This window comes from Oryzias latipes, chromosome 12 (assembly GCF_002234675.1).
Source record: "Oryzias latipes chromosome 12, ASM223467v1".
Taxonomy (NCBI): Eukaryota; Metazoa; Chordata; class Actinopteri; order Beloniformes; family Adrianichthyidae; genus Oryzias; species Oryzias latipes.
The window spans coordinates 13,369,487-13,391,912 of NC_019870.2; the positions used below are offsets into that span (position 1 = coordinate 13,369,487).

The 22,426-nt window shown below is 37.1% G+C and overlaps 2 protein-coding genes across 6 annotated transcripts in view; both read right to left on the minus strand.

The window, feature by feature from the left end:
* LOC101158216 (PDZ and LIM domain protein 5) overlaps nt 1-1,601 on the minus strand; it is a 31,962-nt gene extending 30,361 nt beyond the window's left edge. For both annotated transcript variants that reach the window (XM_011481793.3, XM_004074910.4), the window contains exon 1: nt 1,472-1,601. The gene's annotated coding sequence lies outside the window, so the exon portion shown is untranslated. The remainder of the gene's footprint in view (nt 1-1,471) is intronic.
* A 5,912-nt stretch (nt 1,602-7,513) lies between these two features.
* Nucleotides 7,514-18,899, minus strand: LOC101158465 (melanopsin-B). Of its 4 annotated transcripts, none has more exons than XM_020707664.1 (10): nt 18,568-18,899; nt 15,490-15,625; nt 11,915-12,048; nt 11,477-11,680; nt 11,205-11,376; nt 9,647-9,808; nt 9,402-9,509; nt 9,136-9,310; nt 8,704-8,844; nt 7,514-8,522 (listed from the first exon to the last, which is right to left on the minus strand). In XM_020707664.1, the coding sequence occupies exons 2-9, from the start codon at nt 15,621-15,623 to the stop codon at nt 8,707-8,709; spliced, it is 1,227 nt and encodes a 408-aa protein (XP_020563323.1). In that variant the 5' UTR covers nt 15,624-15,625; nt 18,568-18,899; the 3' UTR covers nt 7,514-8,522; nt 8,704-8,706. The 4 variants fall into 4 exon arrangements, with proteins under 4 accessions (XP_020563323.1, XP_004074959.1, XP_011480098.1 ...); XM_004074911.3 differs by having other exon boundaries at nt 7,514-8,582; XM_011481796.2 differs by having other exon boundaries at nt 8,704-8,847.
* Between the last annotated feature and the right edge of the window lie 3,527 nt (nt 18,900-22,426).

Here is a 22,426-nt window from a genome sequence, read left to right on the forward strand (position 1 = left end):
CAGAGCTGATAAAAGCTGAACTTCAAGGAGTCAAGGAATGCATACACCCATTGTACAACTATTAGGGGAATACAAATCATCATCTGAATAGTTGTTTGGAGTTTTTTTCTCCCCCAGTTTAGGACTTAATCGTCATTAAGGACATTAAAGTTCCAGATATGTATCAATTGCATGTCCTAAAATGTGAAGGCAAACCGATAGGTTGCTCTCGTGTCCCTGCTTGTTTTGCAATCTCCAGTGTTGTCGTGCATAGACACGAGCAGACACACCTCATGGTTTTCTCACAGGAAAAGTTGAGTTGCACATTAAAATTTATGGGGCAACACTCACACTCACACATCTGGAGTTTACAAGAACATCTTGTAGTCGACTATGACTTTAAAAGCACAGATGGGCAGAAACTCAAGCAGTGGATCCCAGTGCAACTTACTTTATCTTAACTGTATATTAGACTTGAAGTGAAATTTGACCCCTTGTTGCTAGTTGCAAACTAAGTTTATCTCCTAAAGATGAGCACAAATGATGACTGTCAAAAAAACATTTGGACAAAAACAAAAGGGAAAAATCCAGATTATTAAACTATAAGTACACTGTAACCAGCAAATTATCCAAAATTGGAAATAGAAAATAAGATTGTTTAATATTTGTTTGTAATCAATAAATACTAAAACATATATTTTTCAAAGTTTAAATTTCACTTACAGATGAAAAACTAACCCACCTATCTTGGGTTCCACTGCATGTAACAATCAGCACGTGTGATAAATCCTCTGATCTGTGAGATCTTTAAGAATCTCCCAATGCTTTCATAATCCCATATAGTGGGTTCACCCGCTGCTTTATCAGGTGAAACTAATTTTATAATAGGACACACTGGTTACCTGGAAACACCACAAACAAACAGAATGGAATTGATTTCAACCACCTATTTCATCACCAATAGGATACCAAATAATTATCTTTTTCTTTTTTCTTTTACAATTTTACTCTCATCAGTGAGTAAAATGTCTTATTTTTGCCTATTTTGCTTATTTGTCATACAAAAAAAGTTTTCCCTCTTTTAAAAACTCATCTTTCAACTTCTTCTTTTTTTGGTGCGCAACCTGGCAACCCATGTTGCCAAATCCGAGATTTATCCCGAATAATTGCCGATAATAATATGCCTGTAACTGTTGAGTGGCTGCTGTCAGCCTTTACTCGCGTGTGCACGGGAAACGTTTCGCGCTGTGGGTGTGCCGTGAAGCACATGTTCCTACCAACTTAACATGGTAACTCCTGTAACGTCTCTCTTAGAAGAAACGTGCTTTAAAAACCCCGGAACCTACACAAATAACCCAATTTACAATATAAATCCTAACATTATTATCTAAATAAGCATTTCGATCTAATCTTTATAGACTTAACGGTACACGCCGCCGTAAACTGAGCCGTGGGTTTGTTTTCCTCTATTACTCAGAAGCGCCGCACTCACCTCGCCTGAAGACGCTGTTTTGGCTCTGAAGAAAGCGGACTGAGGTTCGGCGGGTTCCGTTTCGCAGTGTTCTACCGAGCGGAACGGAAGCTTCCGCATATAAACCAGCCCCGGTCGCTGCGGGTGGGAGGGCTTACCGCGCCAGAGGAGCCGCTCATTGGGGGACAGCAGCAGGCACGCGCCCGCCTAAAGGTGTCCCATCAAGTTGTAAGTTTCATATGAAAAAAATGTTTACGTTAAAGGCCGAAGTAAAGTTTCTCCTGGGGGGCAAACTAATCTACAATTCTGTCCCTCAGAATTTGTAAGCAGGTGCTTTTCGGATAATCTGCTGATATATCGATTGTTGGTTCTAGAGCTGGACTTAAAGACCCACTTCAGGGAAAATCGTGTTTTTGTTGTTTCCATATTGTATTTATCATGTTGGATAACACACACATCGAAAATTAAGTTTAAAATTGCGTTATTGAGTGTTTTATATCCAAATTACTGTAAATCAGGAGCAGACTAAAAACTATTCTGGAAAATGCATGTTACTGTGACATAGCTGCTACAATTGTTGGGGCACAAGCTCCCTGCTCCGCTTCATTCCGATTCATCCAGTTGCAGACAAATAGATCCATGTACGTCTTCAATTTCTTCGTCCAAGCTGGTATTTGGATCAAAATCGTATGACCGGTTAGCTTAGGTAAGGGTTGGGAGGGACTGTCAGCTAGTGGTCGACTGTGTAAACAAATGGATAATGGGAAATGGGGGTAGGCTTACATCATGCTAACAGCCCACAACTCAGGCAAATTTCTACAGAACTAATGCTGCTCTGCAGAAATTATGTCTTAAATGACACAGGTTTTGGGCAAAAACTGCATAATCATAATTAAAGACCACCGGGAACTCTTTTACAATAGATCCAAGGATACTTGGAGTGGGACTTTTACCAACTGCTTATTTGAAATGATCATAATTTAGACAATTTAGTAACTCTCCATGTGGATTAATTTTATTTTAAACATTTTTGATTAGCCTGATTAAAGTTTTTTATGTAGAAATAATTTCCTTCTTTTGAATAATTCAAATAGGTTGATAATTTTTTTAGCCACAAAAACGTGTTTGGTATAGAAACTTTAACAAATAAATCAATATTTATTCAAATAGATTGAGACAGCTAGTGACAATAAAACCCCACCCAGTAGTTTAGATGCAAACGTCGCTGACAGCTTTATTTTTGTGAAAAATTATTAAAGTTGACAGTGTTTTATTTAGTTTTTGTTTTGACTAACCTAGCTGTTAAATCAGTACAACAACAAATTCTTAGTACTTTTAAAAGTCTATAAACAGATACCTGGTCCATCCAGCCATCTTCTTCCACTTATCCAGAACAGTGATACGTTGATAGCAGTCTGAGAAATAATGCCTAGACTTCCCTCTCTCCAGCCACTTTCTTCAGCTCCTCTAGGGTACCCTGAGGCATTCATAGGCCAGCCGAGCGACGTAATCACTCCAGCGTGTCCTGGTTCTTTCTTGGGACCTCCACCCAGTGGAACATGCCCGGAACACGTCCCCAGTTAGGCGTCCAGGAGGCATCCGGCCCAAATGCCAGAGCCACCTCAACTGGCTCCTCTCGATCTGGAGGAGCAGAAGCTCTACTCCAAGGATGTCCCTCTCATCCCCACCTGGGTGAACTACATCACTTGGCGGCTGAGCTGGGGGCTCACGAGTAAGCCCACACCAACCCGCCACCTCTCACCATGACCAACTCCAGAATGGTAGAGAGTCCATCCCCTTTCGAGGTACAGAGTTTCAGCGCCCAGGCTGTGCATGGAGATAAGCTGAACTATATCTAGCCGGTACCTATCAACTTCCTGCACAAGCTCAGGCTCCTTCACCTCCAGAGAGGTGATGTTCCATGTCCCAAAAACCCGAGTGACCGGAGTTTGAGCCACTGAGGTACCCGCCTTTGACTGCCACCCAAACCATATCACACTGACTCCCTTTTATGAGCTCTCTTGCAGGTGGTGGGCCCATGGGAGAGTGATCCCACATAGTTTTTTGGGGCTGACCCGACTGCGGCCTGTGGGAGGAGCCCCGGTCGCTAGGAGCTTGCCTGCAAGCCCCAGCCTCAGGCCCGGCTCCAGAACAGGGTCCCAGTGACACCAACCCGGGTGACGTAACAGATTCTTGTAGTGCATTTTCTCATAAAGAGGTTTCTGAACCGCTTTTTGTTTGGTTCATCACCCAGGACCTGTGTGCCATGGGAGACCCAACAGACAGCTTAGTTCCTAGGATCACTTAAGCTCTCAAACCCCTCCACTATGTTAATGTGGTGGCTCACTGAGGGGCAAATACTGTTGTTACATTTAACATTCTACGACTAACTTACAGCAACTTTATACAGCAAGTTTATACAAGTGTTTGCAATGGCATTAATATCATTACTGATGGTAGTAGTAAGTTGAAATTAATAACTAATTAATAATAATTCTATTTAAACACATGAACTAGATTTCTATAAAAAGGACACTAATGTTTTTTTGTTTTCCATCCAGAATTGGGGGGGGGGGGGGTGTCTTCATAATGAAGCTGTTTCCCAGTGTTTCCTGCTAGCTTTTAAGAGTAAAATTCCTAAGAATACATTGGTTTATGGGGTAACAGCTGACTGTTGTTCTTGTTTTGAGGTAGGTGTTTTAATAAGCTTCTTTTGACTTTTGAAATTCTGAGAAAACCATGTTTTACACCTGTTACCTGAACACCACCTGCATAATTTGCTGTAAAGCTTGTCAGATTTCTGGCAGATGTCTTCTCTTCCCCGGGAAGGAAGGCTTTGCTGACCCCCCTGGAAGAACCAGGACCAGCAGCCAAGAAAAGCCCCTATTTAAAAGCTTACTTTTCAGTCAGGGCCCCAGAATAGATCTATTTAATTTCCCTTAGTTCATTTGTGTGATCTCTAAATATAGCTTTGTAATAGAATTAGGTAATTGTAATAGATCTAGGTGATCAAATGTTGCATTTGTGGAAAGGGAGAAGTGTTCTGGACTTTTGAATGGAGGGCAGAGGTCATTTTGTGTGACGTTATGAATGGGATATTTAAATTCTGAAGGGACGTCAGCATTGCTTGTTGCATGACTGGACAATGGCGTGATGCTTTCCACTAAATACCGTAGCGTACACGCCAGACAAGTCACATGAAACTCTTTCGTGCCAAACCTCAAACTACCAGCACACACCAGTGGATTTCACTTTTAAAGCCCCAGTCAAAGTTTTATTAGTTAGAATCTTCATTACTAAACATGGCTCTACCTTATAATTCACGTATCACTGTTGTGTTTTATTTATTATTTATCAAATAAATATTATGTCAAAAATGGGTGGTAAGTAGCTTAATTAGAGTAGAATTTAAATAGTCCTTATAGGGAGTTTTACCTGAAAAAAATCTTCCAAAGAGAAACACAACTGTCAGGCTGCTTTGTTTGTCCACAGAACTTTTATTCTATTATAGTTTTATGATGTGATCTAAACATCAGTGGGGCCTTATTGTTGCCAGTAAGACTGTAAACAAGACGTTTTTTACTTTTGATTAACTTTGATTTTGTAATTGTTAACAACAAATGAACACTTTTGACTGATTTAATAATCTCTAAATTATAAATCACAGTCTGTCCTCCACCTGCTTCTGGTGGAAAATCTTTGTGTGCCTGTTTGAATTGTAGTGTTGGTGCGCCCTCTAGCGGGCAACTATAAATAGGTATTTTACTACTCTGCAGAGATGTGGGACATTTTACAGTTTTTCTCAGTCGCTTTAGTACAATTCTCAGATCAGAATGAAATTCCCAAAACTATTTGTTCAATCTTCACATCATGATGTCACTTGTGCACATCATTTAAGCAGTTTCTCACTTCTTTGAACAAGTTGCAATTGCTTTGGTAGATCCATGCAAATGATTATGTACAATTCTCTGCTCTTTGCTACATTATCAATTGTTTATGTCATGTTGATCAAAATGTATTATATAGTTCACTGTGCAATAGTCTTACTCCTCAAAACACCTATTCATTAGTTCATCGTATAAGTCATTAACTGCAAAATGGTTGACCAAGTTGTCATAATGTGACAAACATATCTCGCTGCATTGCAAGAGAGGATATTCCCTGTGATGTGGATGAGAGTTTGTGGCCTAACATACAGGAATGACAAGAGGTGTAGGAGGACCACACCAATTCCTACTGCACTGCCTGTACTGTTGTACAGGGTATTGTCCTATATTTTTTTCCCTATGTGTTACTGTTTGCAGTGGGTTTTTTCTATGTTGGTATGACATGGTCTGTTTACAAATTACAATATGAACAATAAAAGTATAAATGTGAATCTTGTCCAGTCTCTTGCAATCAAACAAAAAGGTGCAACTTACATTTTACAAAAATTGTCATCCAAACTTTAGCCATAGTTTACATCAGAACCTCCCTCTAAAGTACACAGTTATATTGACAACATGACCAAGTCATTTGACTGTATTGTTCGTAGACAATGACACAAGGACTTGACATTCTGATGGCACTGACATGTTCAATGACATAAAGACTTATATTTGAGAGATGAACTAAAGATTTTGAGCAAGTTACAGGCTTTTGCAAGAAATCCATAGTGTTTTGCTGCTTGTACAAATCGTTTTGAGAAATGCAAACACGTATTTGCAAACTTCAATTCTGATCTGAGAATTGTACTAAAGCGACTGAGAAAAACTGTATATCCTTTTTATATATTTTTATATTCATTCTGTATAAAAAGCCTCACTTTGATAAAGGATGAATATTAAGTGGCTCAGTGGTATTGATGGAAATTTAAGATGCCTTAAAGAAGAAAAAAACAAAGACTTCATTAAACTAATGACATTTATTATAACATCATATACCACATGTAAATTGACAAAATGATGTAAAAACAGAATTTGTTCCCACTTTTAGTCTACAGTGAGTGATAAAGACACATTTGTATCAAGTATAAAAATAGATCAATTAAGTATTTCCAGAAAAACAAAGCTGTGTAGCGCAAAATGTAAATGAAACAGAGGAAAATATATTGCAGCTAATACAAATGAAAATAAAAGATTTAAAAGCAAAAAATAATAATCTTATTTTAGAAAAAAAGTCCATTTGTTGTGAATGACCCACATTTATCCTTTTTGATTCAGCATCAAAATGTGTACACTATATTTATAAAAATAAAAAAATGAAATATACAAGCATAGATAGATAGATAGATAGATAGATAGATAGATAGATAGATAGATAGATAGATAGATAGATAGATAGATAGATAGATAGATAGATAGATAGATAGATAGATAGATAGATAGATAGATAGATAGATAGATAGATAGATAGATAGATAGATAGATAGATAGATAGAAAGAACAAGGGTTAAAAAAAGGATTTGTGTTTGTTGCACAAAACTTTAAATTCAAAACCATACATACTGTAACTTTTTTGGCATATTTGTTCTCTACATAAATAACTTTTTTAGGAAAAAGCTGGGGTTCATTTCTTTACATTCAAATTTTACATATGGAGACTACTGTAATGACAAATCAAACTTAAAATGTCACACTTTTGTTTTTAAATAGTTCAAAGGGATTCATTAACAATAAAGGTCTTCATTTAGTAACATCCCAGACCCAGGGATAGGGACTACGTGTATTTTATCTTTTCCACACCACCATTAAAACGATCTTTTCCAATGCCAAACAATTTATAACCACATTTTGTAAAGGCGCTGCTGAAAGAAAAAGTGGTATTGCAGTAGCTTTTCTGCAATCTTGACTTACTGGAACAAAAAAAAAATTGTGAGCATTTTTTAGACAAAATCAACAATCCCTGTTCAGAGAAAAAATAACAACTTGAAGCGCTTTGTTGCTTGGTATTTTCAGAACTAAAGGAGTTCTGATGAGAAATAAGACTAAAAAACGTGGTAACTACTATTCTAACTTTTGGAACGCTTTTCAGTCCTTAAAAAAATAACTTTAATCCAAAATAAAATGCAAGTCAGAGACAGAGTGAGAGTGTGCTTTTGCATTGTTTAATGCATATAAGTTATTTATTGGTGAACATTTTTGACAACCATGTAAGAAGGTTTTCAGACACAGTGCAAAAGAGTATTTATTCAAAATAAACACTGTTGGTGAATGCTGCTGAGTGCTGCACTTCTGGTCCTGAGAACGCTGAAAGATAGAGCTGATACTTCTAAAGTGTACTCCTTATCATACCAGATGATAATATACACATTAGAAATTGGTAACAGAGTGACATGTGGTAGTATGAAAATATTTATACTTTTCTTTAAGTCCAAGTGTGCATTAAATCTTTGGATTTTGAAGTTTAGGATATAAATATTATTTAAGTGACTTATGTGCCTGTGCTGTGGTGTCTTGTTGGCAAAATCCTAACTGGTAAAACATAAGTACAATAACTTTAAACCTTCATAGACAGAAATTCAATTTACAACATGAAAAAGTGCAGACAGTCAACTTTAGTTCTAAATTAAACAAATGTGGCGACCTTTACTGCTGATTAAACTCACCTTAAAAACATTTTTTCCAAAAGCACAATATATTCTTGACCGTAGTGGGACTTATTTTGAAAGGAGTTTAGGATTGTCATGATTTAAAGTCGTCTCAGTTGTGTAGACGCCACATTGTTGTGATTGTATCTCCAAACGAGGTTGCGTAAATGCTGTAAGGTTAGTTGTGTAGGGTTAGTCCTACTAGACTAATTTTTGCTAAAATATTAATTATTTTTTTACCCCCCTAATGTTGTAAAGATGCAGCATTTTCTTTCTGTTTGTTTCCTGTGGATGCTGCCTCCGCTTTCACTTTGATTTAGATACAGCCTGGGAATGAATGCATAGATTGTCCAAAAAGTCTGAAAGGATATGTTCTTGTAACGCATCCTTCTTTGTCTGTCATGGTGGTGCCCCTGTGTCTTCATGTACATCATCTTCTTCAAGTTCTTCTTCTTTTTTACTTTGTTCCAACAGATTATTCCCCCCCAAGGCAAAGGCATAGCTCTGTTGACAGATTGAGGGGTTGTGATGTGGTCACCCTTAATCAATGTTGGTCTTCTTAGTCTAAAACAAACATTCTTACATTATCCACCCAAGAATAGACATGACATAGGCTTTTATTGAATGAGTGGTCTGTTTGCATAAAATGTTTCTAACTAAATGTATTGATGAGCATCCCCTTTACCTTCTACAAGCTTTGACTTCCTTTTTCCCTGGCCTCTTTAGTCAGTGACTTACAGTCATTTTCACTCAGGGCTTGAAGGGAATAACTGGACTTTAAACTGTCCATTTGTTCAATAGGATCCAGTTCAACATCACTCCAAACCTGCTGATAAAGAGTCACACAAATATGCGCATTAAAATTGATCTAACCAAAGAAACAATGTCAATTCAAGCTATTTTCTTGTCTAAGTAACCAAAATGTCATAGTTTAAAGTTTTTTACTGTAATTATTAGGTTTGTGTTTTCAGGAATCCATCTTTGATCATTAGACTTTTGATGGTCTATCGAATGGATTTGTAAGCCTCCAAGTTGGTGGCAGACAAAAGATATCCCACGTATATGGAGAGGCAGAGATTTCATTCACAAAGGGAAACCTCTCACAATTTATACCTACTGTTTCTGTAGTTGACAGCGAGGAAACCCTTTGAAATTTCTTTGTAGAAACTGATGACTGCCGACTCAGCATCGAGTCCCTTACAGACGACCTGCTGTGTGACATAGATATGCAGTTCCTCTTGGGAGAAGGCGCCAGAAAGTGCAGACAGGGGACCTTTTCTGCAAGTGTTTCCCTGTCGAAGTATAGTAATGTTTCAGAGAGAGAAAAAAATGAATGTTTACAATCCCTTTTTATCTGAATTGATAAGGGAGGAGCTCACACACCTGTATTTGGAGTGTGTAATGGCGTAGATGAAAGGGTTGTAGATAGCTGATGCCTTCGCTATAACAGCAGGGACTGCTTTGGAATAGGGATTGAGAATACTTGCATATCTGAAATGCAATTCATTGTTGACAAATGTAAAATGATAAGTTATTTAAAAAGTTGTGACATATACTGGTATTCCACGAAAAAGGATGATTAGAGGCTAGAATAGCAAAAAAAACAGATTAAAATGCAGCATATTTACCCAGCCCAGGCGATGAGAGTGACGCATGCATAAGGAGACCAGGAAAGCACAAACACTATGATGACCACAAAGGCGATCTTCGCCAGCTTCCATTCAGTCCGGATGGACTGCTGTTGGATCAGAGTTGACTTCCTCACCTGAGACCCCAACTGTGTCACATCTCTGTTTGAACAAAAAAAAAGAAGGGCAAGGGCTTTTTCTGACTTTCTAGACAAAACGCTGAAAATACTGATTGGGGAAGGGATAACTGATATATACTATCATATACATGTGATTCTGTTAGCTATATATTAATAATAAACATTTACATCTAGATGGAAAAAAAGCTATAAAAGGAGGATTATACATACACAGTCAGCAGGTAAATAGTATCCAAAAGCCCTATGTCTCATTAGCATGAACAAAACCTTCCTTAAAAAACCATTGTAAAACACTTGGTACGTTTTTTCTGCTCTTTAGTTCATTTTCATTCCACTAAAAGGCAGTAAAAGGGCTGCTTCCATGTAATTTCTTCTTTTGGCGGGCAAGCTTTAGGTAATTTTCAAAACTTTATGCTAAGTATATCTGTTGTTCTTTTTTTTTTAATGACTAGTTGCGGTATTGAAAGAAAGCCACATTTGTTGATAAACAATTCTTTGTAATACAGTGACATTATATTAAAAATAGCTTATCAAATTTGAGACAGTGTGTAAATACGGTGTTTTTTACACTAATATCAGTAATTTTGCATCTTAAACTAACACTGTTGTGAGGAAAAACTTACCAAATCACCCGATGAATCATAATTGACACTTTCTACATTCCATAGTACAATATAAGAATTTTATTGGATTTCATCAAAGGGTTTGAAAAACATCTTAATTTAAAAACGTTTTAATTTTGGATCAATTCTTTGATGTAGCGGGCTTAAAAGGGTTATTAACTATTCTAAACTTGCTTAGTCACTTTTTACCACATCCTAAAAGTTCAGAGAAGAATAATGCTGTAAGTTTTACTGACAGATTAAATATTTACAACAGCATAAAAAAACAAAATTACATCAAATTTGTGCTCTATAGTTTGTTATTTTCCATTATTATAAGGTTCATGAGCTCATGATGATAACAAAATGGATTTCAGCAAACTTTAAACCTTTTAAGGAGACAAAAAGTATTTGTTCAGTACAATCAGCATTGTGTATTTTTGAATATCCTGTGTAGTATTTAACTTAAGTGGTTAACACTGCTGTTTCTTTCTGAACTTCTCTTTTTTTCCATTTGTTGGATTTTATGTCCCAATAAGGTGCCCTTTCTTTTGCTTTTCTGCAATTTCTTTTGGATGTTTAACTAAATGAAAACTCAGAAACCAAAAAAGGCAACTTTTTAGCTGATGTGACAAAAGGACCATTAAAAGCATGAATTTTTTTTACTGCAGGATGACTGTGCACCAGCTATCAAGACACACTTTGGTAAATAAGTAATGTGAGGTTGTCACAGTACCAGGCTTTTGCATTTGACCACACACCTGTTCAATAATGTAACATTTTTAACCAAAGTGTACTCTATGCACTCATATTTACCTGCTCGTATGCCGAATGGCCAGGAACATGCACAGGTAACAGTAGGAAATGATGCCCAGAGGGATGAAGAAGACAAAGCAGCACAACATCAAGGTGTAACTTTTGTTTGATGGAGTAGCTGTCACGTAGTCCCATGTACATGAGGTCATCAAGCCCTCTGGGATATATGAACCTAGAAAATATTCAACGAGAAGAGACTCTTTGTACTTTAAGTACTGTACATGATATGATTATCTGGAAAATGTGAAATAAGGAAACACGTTGTTACTTACTCCAACCCAAAAGCGGCGCAAGGCTCCAGAAAAGTGAATACAGCCAGACCAGGGCAATAATAAAGCAAGTGCGCCTTGCAGAAGTCCAAGCTATGGACTGCAGAGGCTTGGTTATAACTATGTAGCGGTCAATAGAGATGGCCAAAAGGTTGATCATTGAGGAAATTCCAAACAAAGCTCCACAGAAAGCATACATTTTACAGCCTATGTGTGTGGGATAGAAAAATAAAACCTAATTAGCATTTTTTTTTGTGGAAAAAGAAAATTTGTTGACTCCATGATATATTGTAACAGAAATTTTACCAAAAAAGTTTTTTCAGGACATAAAGTATGTTGCAACTTTTTTTTAAATATTAAACAAAAAAGAAGCTTTTAGCTAAACTGATACTTGAATGATAAAATTTTAAGGTACACAGTGAAATTAAAACAACACAACACCTGTTTCTCCAAAGATCCACCCTTTGTAAAGACAGTTTATAAAAAAGATGGGTGACTGTGTGATCGCCATGAGGAAGTCACTGACAGCGAGGTTCATGATGAAGAAGTTTGGAGGTGTTCGCAGTTTCTTGTTGCTAAAAAACAGAATGGAAATATCCAAAGTCAGGTTTTCTTATATTCTTCCAAAACAGAATGGACAACTGTATGGTAACATAAAACTCTCGCATTTCCCACCTAAATACCAATTTGAATATTTTATCAGAAAGCATTAAAGCAGAGCCAAAATGGACCAAAAAAAGGGAATTTTCTTTTAAATAAGAGCAAGTCTGTGAAAATAAGAAATACATTTTTACGCATTGCCATTTTTTCTGAGGCTTTAAATCAAGGCAATTGGATTTGACCCATTGGATGGACATATTGCAGTTTGACAAATCTACAAACATAAGTAGCACAAACCAGATGTTATGGCTCATATGTAGTTTGCTGTTATCACCGAAAAGAGGAGGTATAAATATTAGAACAGAAAAAGAACAGACGTGAGGAGGGGAACGTCGTTCAGGAACTTTATTGTGAAATACCAATTCCCATCACTGTGGATGGAGTACCAACAATGGTTGACTGCATAAATCAAACTTTCTAACTTACTATAGCTTAATCCATCATGTGCGGCAGTGTTGCAGTGGTAGGGGCGGTCGATCACTAATCGGAAGATTACAGGTTTGTTTCCCGCCTTACCTACCCATGTGTCGAAGCATCCTTGGGCAAGACACTAAACCCCACCTTGACCCTGGTGGAAGGTTGGGGCCAGTGTTCGGCAGCGGAGCCGCCTCCAGTGTGTGAATGTGTGTGTGAACGGCTTTGTGACTGTAAAGCACTTTGGGCCTTCGAGGAGGGTAGAAAGAGCTATACAAGTATACACCATTTACCGTTTACCATCAACAAGTATTTTGCACTAAAATGCTCAATATGAAAGAGATCATAGATATGGCAACAAATATTGCCTGTTCTTTTCACGCCAAATCTCTTCAAAATAACTATTGTTCATCTTAAGTAAGTTGACTGTGACCACTGCAAGTTGTTGCTACACACCAATGGCACTCTCACGATAAATTCCTGCAAATATTTTAAGCTATCCATTTGGAGATTAGTGAGATTTTTTAAAGTAGCTGGTTACATTCAATACAAGCAACTAAATGACAGTCAGAGGCCGGAAGACTTGAGATTTTCAACCAAGCGGATAAAAATGTTGACATTTGCTACAAGGAGAAGACAAAACAGTGATCAATATGATTAGCAAAGTTAATGCTTTCAAACAAAAGATCTCTTCTCAAAGCTGCCAGGATTTGGCAAACTTCCAGAACTTGGCATCAGAGCCGGAGATGCATCAGAAAGCCTGTATGCAATTTGACACAGCTACGCAGAACAGAATGACAACTGTCTGTCAGAGTAGGACAAATACTTTCAAATCTCACGGTGCTCAAACTAGTCCCTACAGTCCTGTTCTGTCCCTTTTCTGGAAGATACTGTGATTAGTTCACACTGCTCCACCATAACTCCTCTGAAGTGGAAGATTTTGAGACTAAAAACCTAAATGCATTGGAGTTCATTGGAGAGATGAGAACTTAAACAGAAGGAAAGTATCCTAACTTGAGGAAATGTGCTACCTCTTTGATTGCTTTGTTTGGTTCAACTTATTTATGGGAGTCAGCCTTATCTTACATGAAGATCATTATCTCCAGATACTGGTACACCATGACTGATTTGGAAGTGAGTTTGATGCTGGCTGTCAGCAGCCAAACTGTTGATCCCTGGCTGATTCTATTCAGTGCAAGTCCTCAGAGTAAACTCAGGAAATGATAAGGCCAGTTATTTGCTGATTAATCAAGATGTATCAACATATATAGTATAAGTACATATAAATAATTCTTGATTTTTTTATATAAATTAATGTATGTTTTGCATTTTTGTAGTTGGTAGATACATTTGATCATTTTCAAAGCAAGCGGAAAAAATCTGAGCAGCCACTGCAGTGAAATTTTTTTTTCATTCATCTTCTTCCACTATGTCCCTTTTGGGGTCATGTGGCTGCTGGAGCCTATCCATGCCACCTGTCCAGGGGACACTGTGGACAGGTCGCCTGTCTGTTGCAGGGCCACATTCACACCAACAATTTAGAGTAACCAATTAACCTGTGAAGCATGTTAATTGGTTGTGGGAGGAAGCCAGAGTCCCTGGGGAAAAACCCACACATGTACAGGGAGAACATGCAAACTCCACACAGAAAGGTCCCCCCATTGATGTTCTGTTTCAGGTCCCCCAGCCAGGACTTGAACCAGGGGCCTTGTTGGTGTGAGACAAGAGCGCTAACCACGGCACCACCGTACAGCCAGTGCAGCCAGTGGTTAGTGCAGTGAAAAGTTTAATCTAAAATAGCAGAACAGGACCTTGCCCCAAACAAGATGTCTTTTTACAAAACTTTCCCCACCCACATGTATTTTTGTGCTTTATCAATTTAGCCAATTAACAGTCTGCAGCTCTAAAGAGAGAACTGGTTGGAGTCAGAAAGTATCTGACATCAACATGGGTGGGGCATCATTTAAATTTGCTCATGTTATGTGAGGGAAAACTAATTCACAATGCACAAAAGCTTTTTGAATAAAGAAAGAAAATACTACGCTACAGTAAAGGTATTTATGGTTATGTAGCCTTAACATTAATATTGCATCTTTAAACATAAATAGGATCTATGTGCAATACTGACTCATGTTTGGAACAAACTTCCCAACAGCTGAAAGCTTTGTTAGCTGCTCTTTCCACCATACCCAGAATGCTTTTAGTAGGTACAACAGATTTTGACAGGCGATCAACAGCCAGCCTCTTTTCTAGCATTTGTTCTAAATGTTGTTTGACAGAAGTCATAAAAGGCTAACTCCCCTCCCCAAAAAACATTGTTTAAATGGCAGTGATTCTGCACTACCATAATCATTTTTTTACAAGAACTGGAAGTTAGTTTGTGCAATATGACCATAAAATGATTACTAGAGCTTTGAACTTTTACACTTTTTTGCTTAAAAAAACTAATTTAGCTTCGAAGTCATAGTGTTCTTGGTTTCTAAGAGAAATGTCACATTTAGATTTGTTGAACCACACATTGGCGTTGCTGTTTTGCTGTGACTTCAGACCAAAGAATTTTGCAACTTGAATTTTTGAACCTAACAATAAACTATTCTGAATGGTGAAAGTTTTTAGTTACGTCCACAAGGATGTGCCTTTTGTTTATAAAGGTCACAGCTAAAATTTCTTTCAGAGCCAACATATTTTCTAACTTCTCTTAAATGTATTTTTCAAATACTGTGAAGGTTCTTATTCATCCAGGTGACGTTGTCTTGAAGTTGAATCATAGCAACTGGAGTTGCAATCTTTCTTGAAAAGTCAAATATTTTCAATAGTTGGAAGAATATTTAAGTTTTTGGGTTAGATTATGTTTTACAAAGCAAAATCAAAATAGTTTTTAATGTTTTGTTGATGGTAACAATGACAGACATCCCAAGCATATTCAAAGGAAAGTAGCTTACCAGGAAAAAGCATACATGACTAAGGCATTCCCTGTGACTCCCACTGTCCCGATGACCAAGACAAAAAAGGCAATGATGTAGTGAACATGGTCCGGGACATCAACATGACGGTAGAACCCTTGGTCTACATCCATATCTGGTTGGCAACACAAAAAAAGTGCTGTGAGTTGTGAAATTCGTTAAAATATAAATAAAAGAGACAAAACCTAACAAAAATACACATGCTAAAATGTTACATGGGTCTGCCTGACCAGAGGGTTTCTGGACTCACAGAACATATAATTCACTCATTCAGCTGACTCGTTTCCTCTGTCTTAGTCTTTTGCTATTAACACGCAAAAAAGAAAAACAAAGCAGGAATCTGTGCATGAAGGCCTGTTGTGTACATTCTAGGAATTCAGATCATGTCATTTTACCAAAGGAAATTCACAGAAATTCATTCACTTTGTACAGCTAATGTACTAAAAGACAAAGCTTCACTTTGTTTAGCGTTTATTAACACAGGGGTGTTTCTAAACTGACATAAATCACAGCTTATTTAAAACTTTTCCATTGCGACATTGTTGATAAACTCACATTGATTTTTATTATATTGGTATTTATAAAAATAAAAAAAAGGTGGTTAACAGTGAAAAAAAACTTGTTTGTTTTTATATTTTTCCGGTAAGTCTATTTTAATTATATTTCTACAAAAGTAAATGCATGCAATCTTCAATATGACAACATATTAATGTAATTGTTAATCATTTCTGTTTCCTTTAGTTTCACACTTTTAACTTTATCTGTAAATGTTTAAAAAATGCTTTATCAAATTATCATGTATGCAAATAATTGCATCAAAATTATTTTTGTTAATATCTCAAATATTTATTTAAGTGAATTTTTGTCATAAATGAGTTCAGATTTCCATAAAAGAAAATGTCATCAAAGCTCAACGTTTTTATTGACTAGAGAAAACCATGCCATATGCAAAAATGCAAATGTTTTGTCACCATTTTATTTATATTAAGCAGATAAATGTGTTTAATACTCATTTTGACATTTTTGGTGCAGCAGCATAGACCAGTTTCACTTTTCTTTCTCCCCTAGCATGATTTGAATTAAGTTACGCTAATTTACATTACAGTTACATGAAATTACCTTAATTTATGCTGCAACAATTCATCGGGGGTGTGGACGGTGAGATGAAGCTTCAAGGGTTTCTATTCTCTAGGTATAATTCAATTACATGTTAAATAAACTACTGTGACTAGTACTAATTACTAAATCATGATGCTTCCCACAATTGTGTTTGTAGATCAGCACAATGTTTCAGTAAGCACGGATTTTGATGGGCCACCAAATGTCAGTTTATTGGTAAACATTCTCAAGTTCTTGCTGCACGATTCAACTATCAAACTTTATCTTGGTTCTGCAAGCCCCTTCACATCTCGTATCTCATTGGTTTTATGTTGTTGTATATGCACTCTATATGGAGTATGTAGTTCCTTGTTTCCACGGTAACACACAGAGTTACTTGTGTGGAAAGAGATTCAGCGTGTCCCCTGGAATGGATAACATCATACATTAAAGTCCATCCATTCAAACAAAAGTTCCAGTTGATTCATGTTTTTCACTTTTGTGAGTATGTACCCATGCTACCTTTGTTCCACAATTTAGTTTTCCTGTATTTAAAAAAAAAGACTTTTAGGATATTGTCAACCATATTTTTAATTTAAGAACTTTTTGTCATTCCAGCTTTTGCCCCTTCTTGTTTGAGAACGGAAGTGCCCTCAAAACGTCTCCCTTTACCTTACACACTGACAATGTGACAGGTTTAGAGAGAGCAGGTACTCTTTGGGGATTTTTTTCCCCTTTTTTTGAGTAATGAAACACATTAGTAATAGCTCACAGAATCAAAAGGGATTATGACAGTCTGAGCATTTTAATATCAATTATTAACGCTCACAGACTGTAAAATCGAGTGGCTGGGTCTTAATCAGAAAAAGGGTTGAAGTTCAAGAAAGCTTCCATTGTTTTTCTAGTCAGAGTGGAGATCCTCACTCAATATTATTGAGCTGATGGGTTTTGAGAGTTAAAAAGAAGTCAAGCGCATCTAATGTTATGCTTCCCAGCTTCAAAAAACATTAATGTCATTTTTTCAGTTATCACAAACACCTTTGTACTCCTGTGTGATAACTAACATGGCAGCATGTACTTTAGCACTGCTGAGCATTGACAGTTAACACTACGTCCGTTCGTTTAAAGAATTGAAAAGTACATGGAGGGTAATTGTGTTTATTTTATATGAGTGCACTTATTGTTTGTTTATGAATAAAATAATTTAGTGCAGCTGTAGTTCTATCTATAATGTTAGCAAATTGATTTGAATCTGTTGGATGAATTTGAGTGATTTCCTCCCACTTTTCATGCATGCTACATACGTAAATGAAGATGAATTTAAAAATAAGTTAATGATGAAGAAACACCAGATGGACCTGCGGAGTGTCAGGTCCATGACGGGAGCTCTTGCTGTGCTCAGTGAAGAATCGTATCAGAACAGCTCTCAATCACCTTATCCAGCCTCACAAATCAAATGCATTCCTAGTCAACGAGTAAAAATTTGGATGAGAAGTCGGTTCTATTAACTTTTTTTTTCAAAATTTGAAAAGCAAACTAGACTCTGACTGAGACTGATTAAACTATCAATGAAAAGCAATGTTTTAAATGGAGATAATTCGAAATTTTCAAAAATGAACCCTTACATTTTTACTTTTTGAGGAAAAACATTTACCAGTCAAGAGTTTTTTTGCATGATCTACAGCAAAACACATTTCCACTCTTTTCAGAGTTACAACCACCTCTGTTATAAAAGCTGATTAAAATGCAGAAAAAATAAAATACAAGATTTTTACAGGAGGAACTTTCCTTTTACTTCAGAATGTGTTTTGTTTCTCTTGCAAAGTTTGTAGCAGTTAACAGCAGCACACCACCATCGGCTCAGAAGAGCAGGAAATAAGAAATAAACACGATTGCCTTTAAGTCAAAGAAACTGTGACCTAGAAAAAGTGTTATTTCATGAACAAACATTCACCGTACCTCATTCAGAGGAGTGGAGCCCTTTCTCCTCGTCTGAGCAGCTCCGTTGCTGATCTGTGAAAGTGGATCAGAGACACCAAAGCAGTACAGCATATGTGTGAAAAATCCAGCAGGTTAAATGGATAAGCTTGATGACTGCTTCCCTAATCACTAAGGCATAAAGATGGAGCTTCACACGCAGCAGGAGTGGTTATGCCTCTGTCAGTGTTTGACAGAAGATGAGAATACGCAGAAATCAAGCAGCAGCACTCCCACCCATCCCCCTGATGGTTACCCATCTCGCACATTTTTTTCTGATGGCACAATGAATCGATCAAGCCAGTGTGTGCCGTGTGCAGGATTGGACAGTTACAGTTTATGTAGCAACAATGGAAAATAAGACTCAATAAGAAACATTTACACAAAGCATGAATCAAATGATAACAATCTCCAGATGACTTTTTGGACTCATTGACTGGGTTTAATCTAATACCTGTTTTCAACAGTACGACTTCAACTGAGCACCAGATTTTTTTTCTTTTTATGGGAGGTGCAGCTGCCATAGCCTCTACCTGGGTGCTTCAAAAATCTTAAAAGGAAAAATAAAAAATCTTGTGGCTCGGAAAAGCACCAAAGCTCTCCGAAAGTACTTGATCACTGCTCATCCTTGTGTAAAGACATTCTTGAGAAAAGCGCTGGGATAAAAGCCTCCCAATGTTTATCATCTCATGCACAACTGAGCAGGTAACTGTAGCACCTCCTCTGGCTTCACAATACTTTCCTTTTTTTCCAGGAGGAAAACATTCAGCGTAGATGCCTTCAAGCAAGAGGAAGATAAGCCAATATGCTTCTGGGTCACTGCACTTCCAAGAGAAATGGATCCATCAATGTACACAAGTTTCAGAGTATTTAGCCTCCATAAAAAGGGCTATCATATGAGGGGGAAAGAATGTTGCCATTGTTTTTTTTAAATTTATGTTTTCCATTTTTTAATGATCTTGTTTAGTCACTGGCTGAGTCAAAGGATGCAGTTATGATGACCAGCTGATTCACTGGGAGGGTATTAAGCGTCATGTGTACAAAGCCTAACTGTTCGACAAGGCTCTCAGACAAAGGCAGCTTTCATTATTTGTGCTTTTTTTTTGTTGAAACCTGAAATTTACGAGCTACATTGCTTATAGTGAGTCAGTTTATAGCAAACATAAATGCATTTTGAATGAAACAGCTCCACAAAACAAATAGGGCCTTGTTAAAACCCCCCATCCAGCCATCCTGTCACTCTTCATTAGCACCATCAAAGAGGTGTAAAGTCCTTTTTTAATGTTGATTTTCCTCTTGTCAATACGCCCAGTTTAGGTCATGGACATTATTGATTGTATGATTAGAAGTGTTTGGATGAGAGCGCCGGTGTAAAACGGACACGACTCCACACAAACAATAAATGCTTTTAAGATGTTTTAGTAGCACCAAAGGAGAAAAGTCCTGTTTTTTGTTTCTTTTGCCCGAGGTGACCCTTCCAAAACAATCAACTGTCCAATTACTGTCAAAATGGTCTGTCGCCTCTTTCACTTCATCCAAAGTGCGAAAAGGACAAATGCATCCTGCAACATACTTTCAGCAAATAGCTTGTAGCTGAGAAATAGGCCGCCTGGGGTTTTAGTGGCCAGCAAAGCAAGATTAAAGAGGATCTTGATCAAAGGGAATATCCTGTTACTTAAGTTCCAAGCACATCCAGGCAGAAACGTATTCAGAGCTCAGAACAATTCACCCATCCATTTCCACCAAGACGGGTTTGTACATTTCAGATTAATGGCACGCAAAACCCGCTGAAAGATTTCTTTGACCTCTGAATTTGTAAAAAAAAAAAATCAGTTTTGAAAAAATAAAAAGGTTGTTCTTCTCCTGCACATAAAACTTTGGCCACAGCTTTGTTAAACACTCTCTGAAACATTCTGGTCATCTGTGGATCATTACATTGTCAAATAAACTGTTTTTTGTCATTTAGTGGAGACTAGTGTGGTATTTAAAAATGTCTGTCCTTTAGATCTAATTTGTACTTTAGCACCTTCATATGTGTGATGAGTTGCTTGTGTTGGGAACAATATTGTTGTTACTTTAAGTGCCTTTTTTGACACCAGTAAATCAAGATGATGGTAAAATTAGACTTAATATAACAACAAGCTTTTAAATTTTGATTTTTTTATTACAATACCAACACTTAACTTTATATTTTTAGTAAAACAAGTACGTAAAATGTCTGTTTGGCCCTCAGCAACACATTATCTTCACTCCAATTGACTTGCTTCATTGTTTACATGAATGTGTGGAAGACGCATAAGCATATTTCAAGGTCAGTAGAACAACAGAGCTAATTTTTGCAACTCTTTTCATGTTCTTTATTTGAACTATCATTTAGAATCTTTTATGAAGCAATAGTATTTGCAGCGCAAAACAAAAAAACTGGAAATTCAAGCCCTGAGAGCATAAAATATTTCCCAGAAACTGTCTTCAAATCTCAGTTTTATGTTTCAGATTAGCACCAATCAAACGCCCCTGGTGCTTAACCCTCATCAATCGATATTCACATAAAGTGACAGTGATTAGTGTAAAGCCCTTTTGACATGTACTGGCTTGTGTCAGGTTCTATTTCATCCTGTCTGAATGCCAGAGGTGTTGCTTCGATCCCCAAACGATCATTCTCACACATGTGCAGGTAGGGTCATTAACAGGAGCTATACAATATATATATATATATATTAGCTCGTGCTGGTTTGCGGCGCCTTCCGTCCGTGAAACCAGGGTTTGACTCCGGGCTGCTCCCTGTTCCCTTCTCTACTTCTGTGCCGGTCCCAAATTGTTTTACAATTGCCAATTGTAAAACATTGCCAAGTTTACCATGCGACTCGTTCGCTGTGGCGACCCCTGATGGGGAAAAAGCCAAAAGAGAAACAACATATAATAGTATCTGTTACGAAAACCAAAAATCCTATTTAATTGTCTCAAAAAAGCACGAGGAATCTTGAAAGACCAAGAGAGCTCTGGGGGTCATGAAGCATTCATAAAATCCATCTAAACACCTACAATTTCTAAGAGTTCATTATCTTCTTCTGTTTGCAGAAATGCACTACAAACCTGTTTATTTCAATGACATGAACATTTTTTTCTCTTTGAAATCAAACATTCTTGCTTCACAAGAGATTCAAACTTTCAAGAGTGGGTTAAATTTTCTTTCTGTGGCAAAGGAAGGCTGTAATAAACAGAAAAAGGATTTGCCTGAAATTTAGATCGAAATTGTTTGGTTAAAGCAGATGCTTCCAGGAAGTTTTTGATCAAAATCCTCTCTATACAATCTTGAAGAGCTTTCAGAGGAACTACTAAGAATCAGCTAATAAGATAAGCCACCATAGCTAACAAAATAGAGTAATATGGTGTAAAGTAACCACAAATGAAAAAAACTTGGAGATTCTGAACAAAGTTTCTATTGTTTTGTGATCATGAGAACCCGGCTACTCTGGTTCTCTCGTTTGCATAAAAGGAGTTTGGAATTCTTCCTTTTTCGTGCAAAACTCTCATGTTGGGATAAAGCCTCATTTTGTAGCCACATGTTACAGTAAAGAATGTATGAGAGAGAACTTCTGAGATGCTTGCTCAAAACTGCCACAATCAGAATAGCCACTGTCAGTAGAAAATTTGATTATTTTTTTACATTTCTGGTTAGTCAAACAGACTGAATACTTTGCACGATATAAAACCTTTTTCGTTAAACTAAAATGCAGTCCTCGTTTAAAGAATTTAGTTACACTGTCGATGTTTAATTTATGTTTAATTTACTGTCATTTTTGGGCATGAAAGGTCACAGATGATCCAATTTATTTATATC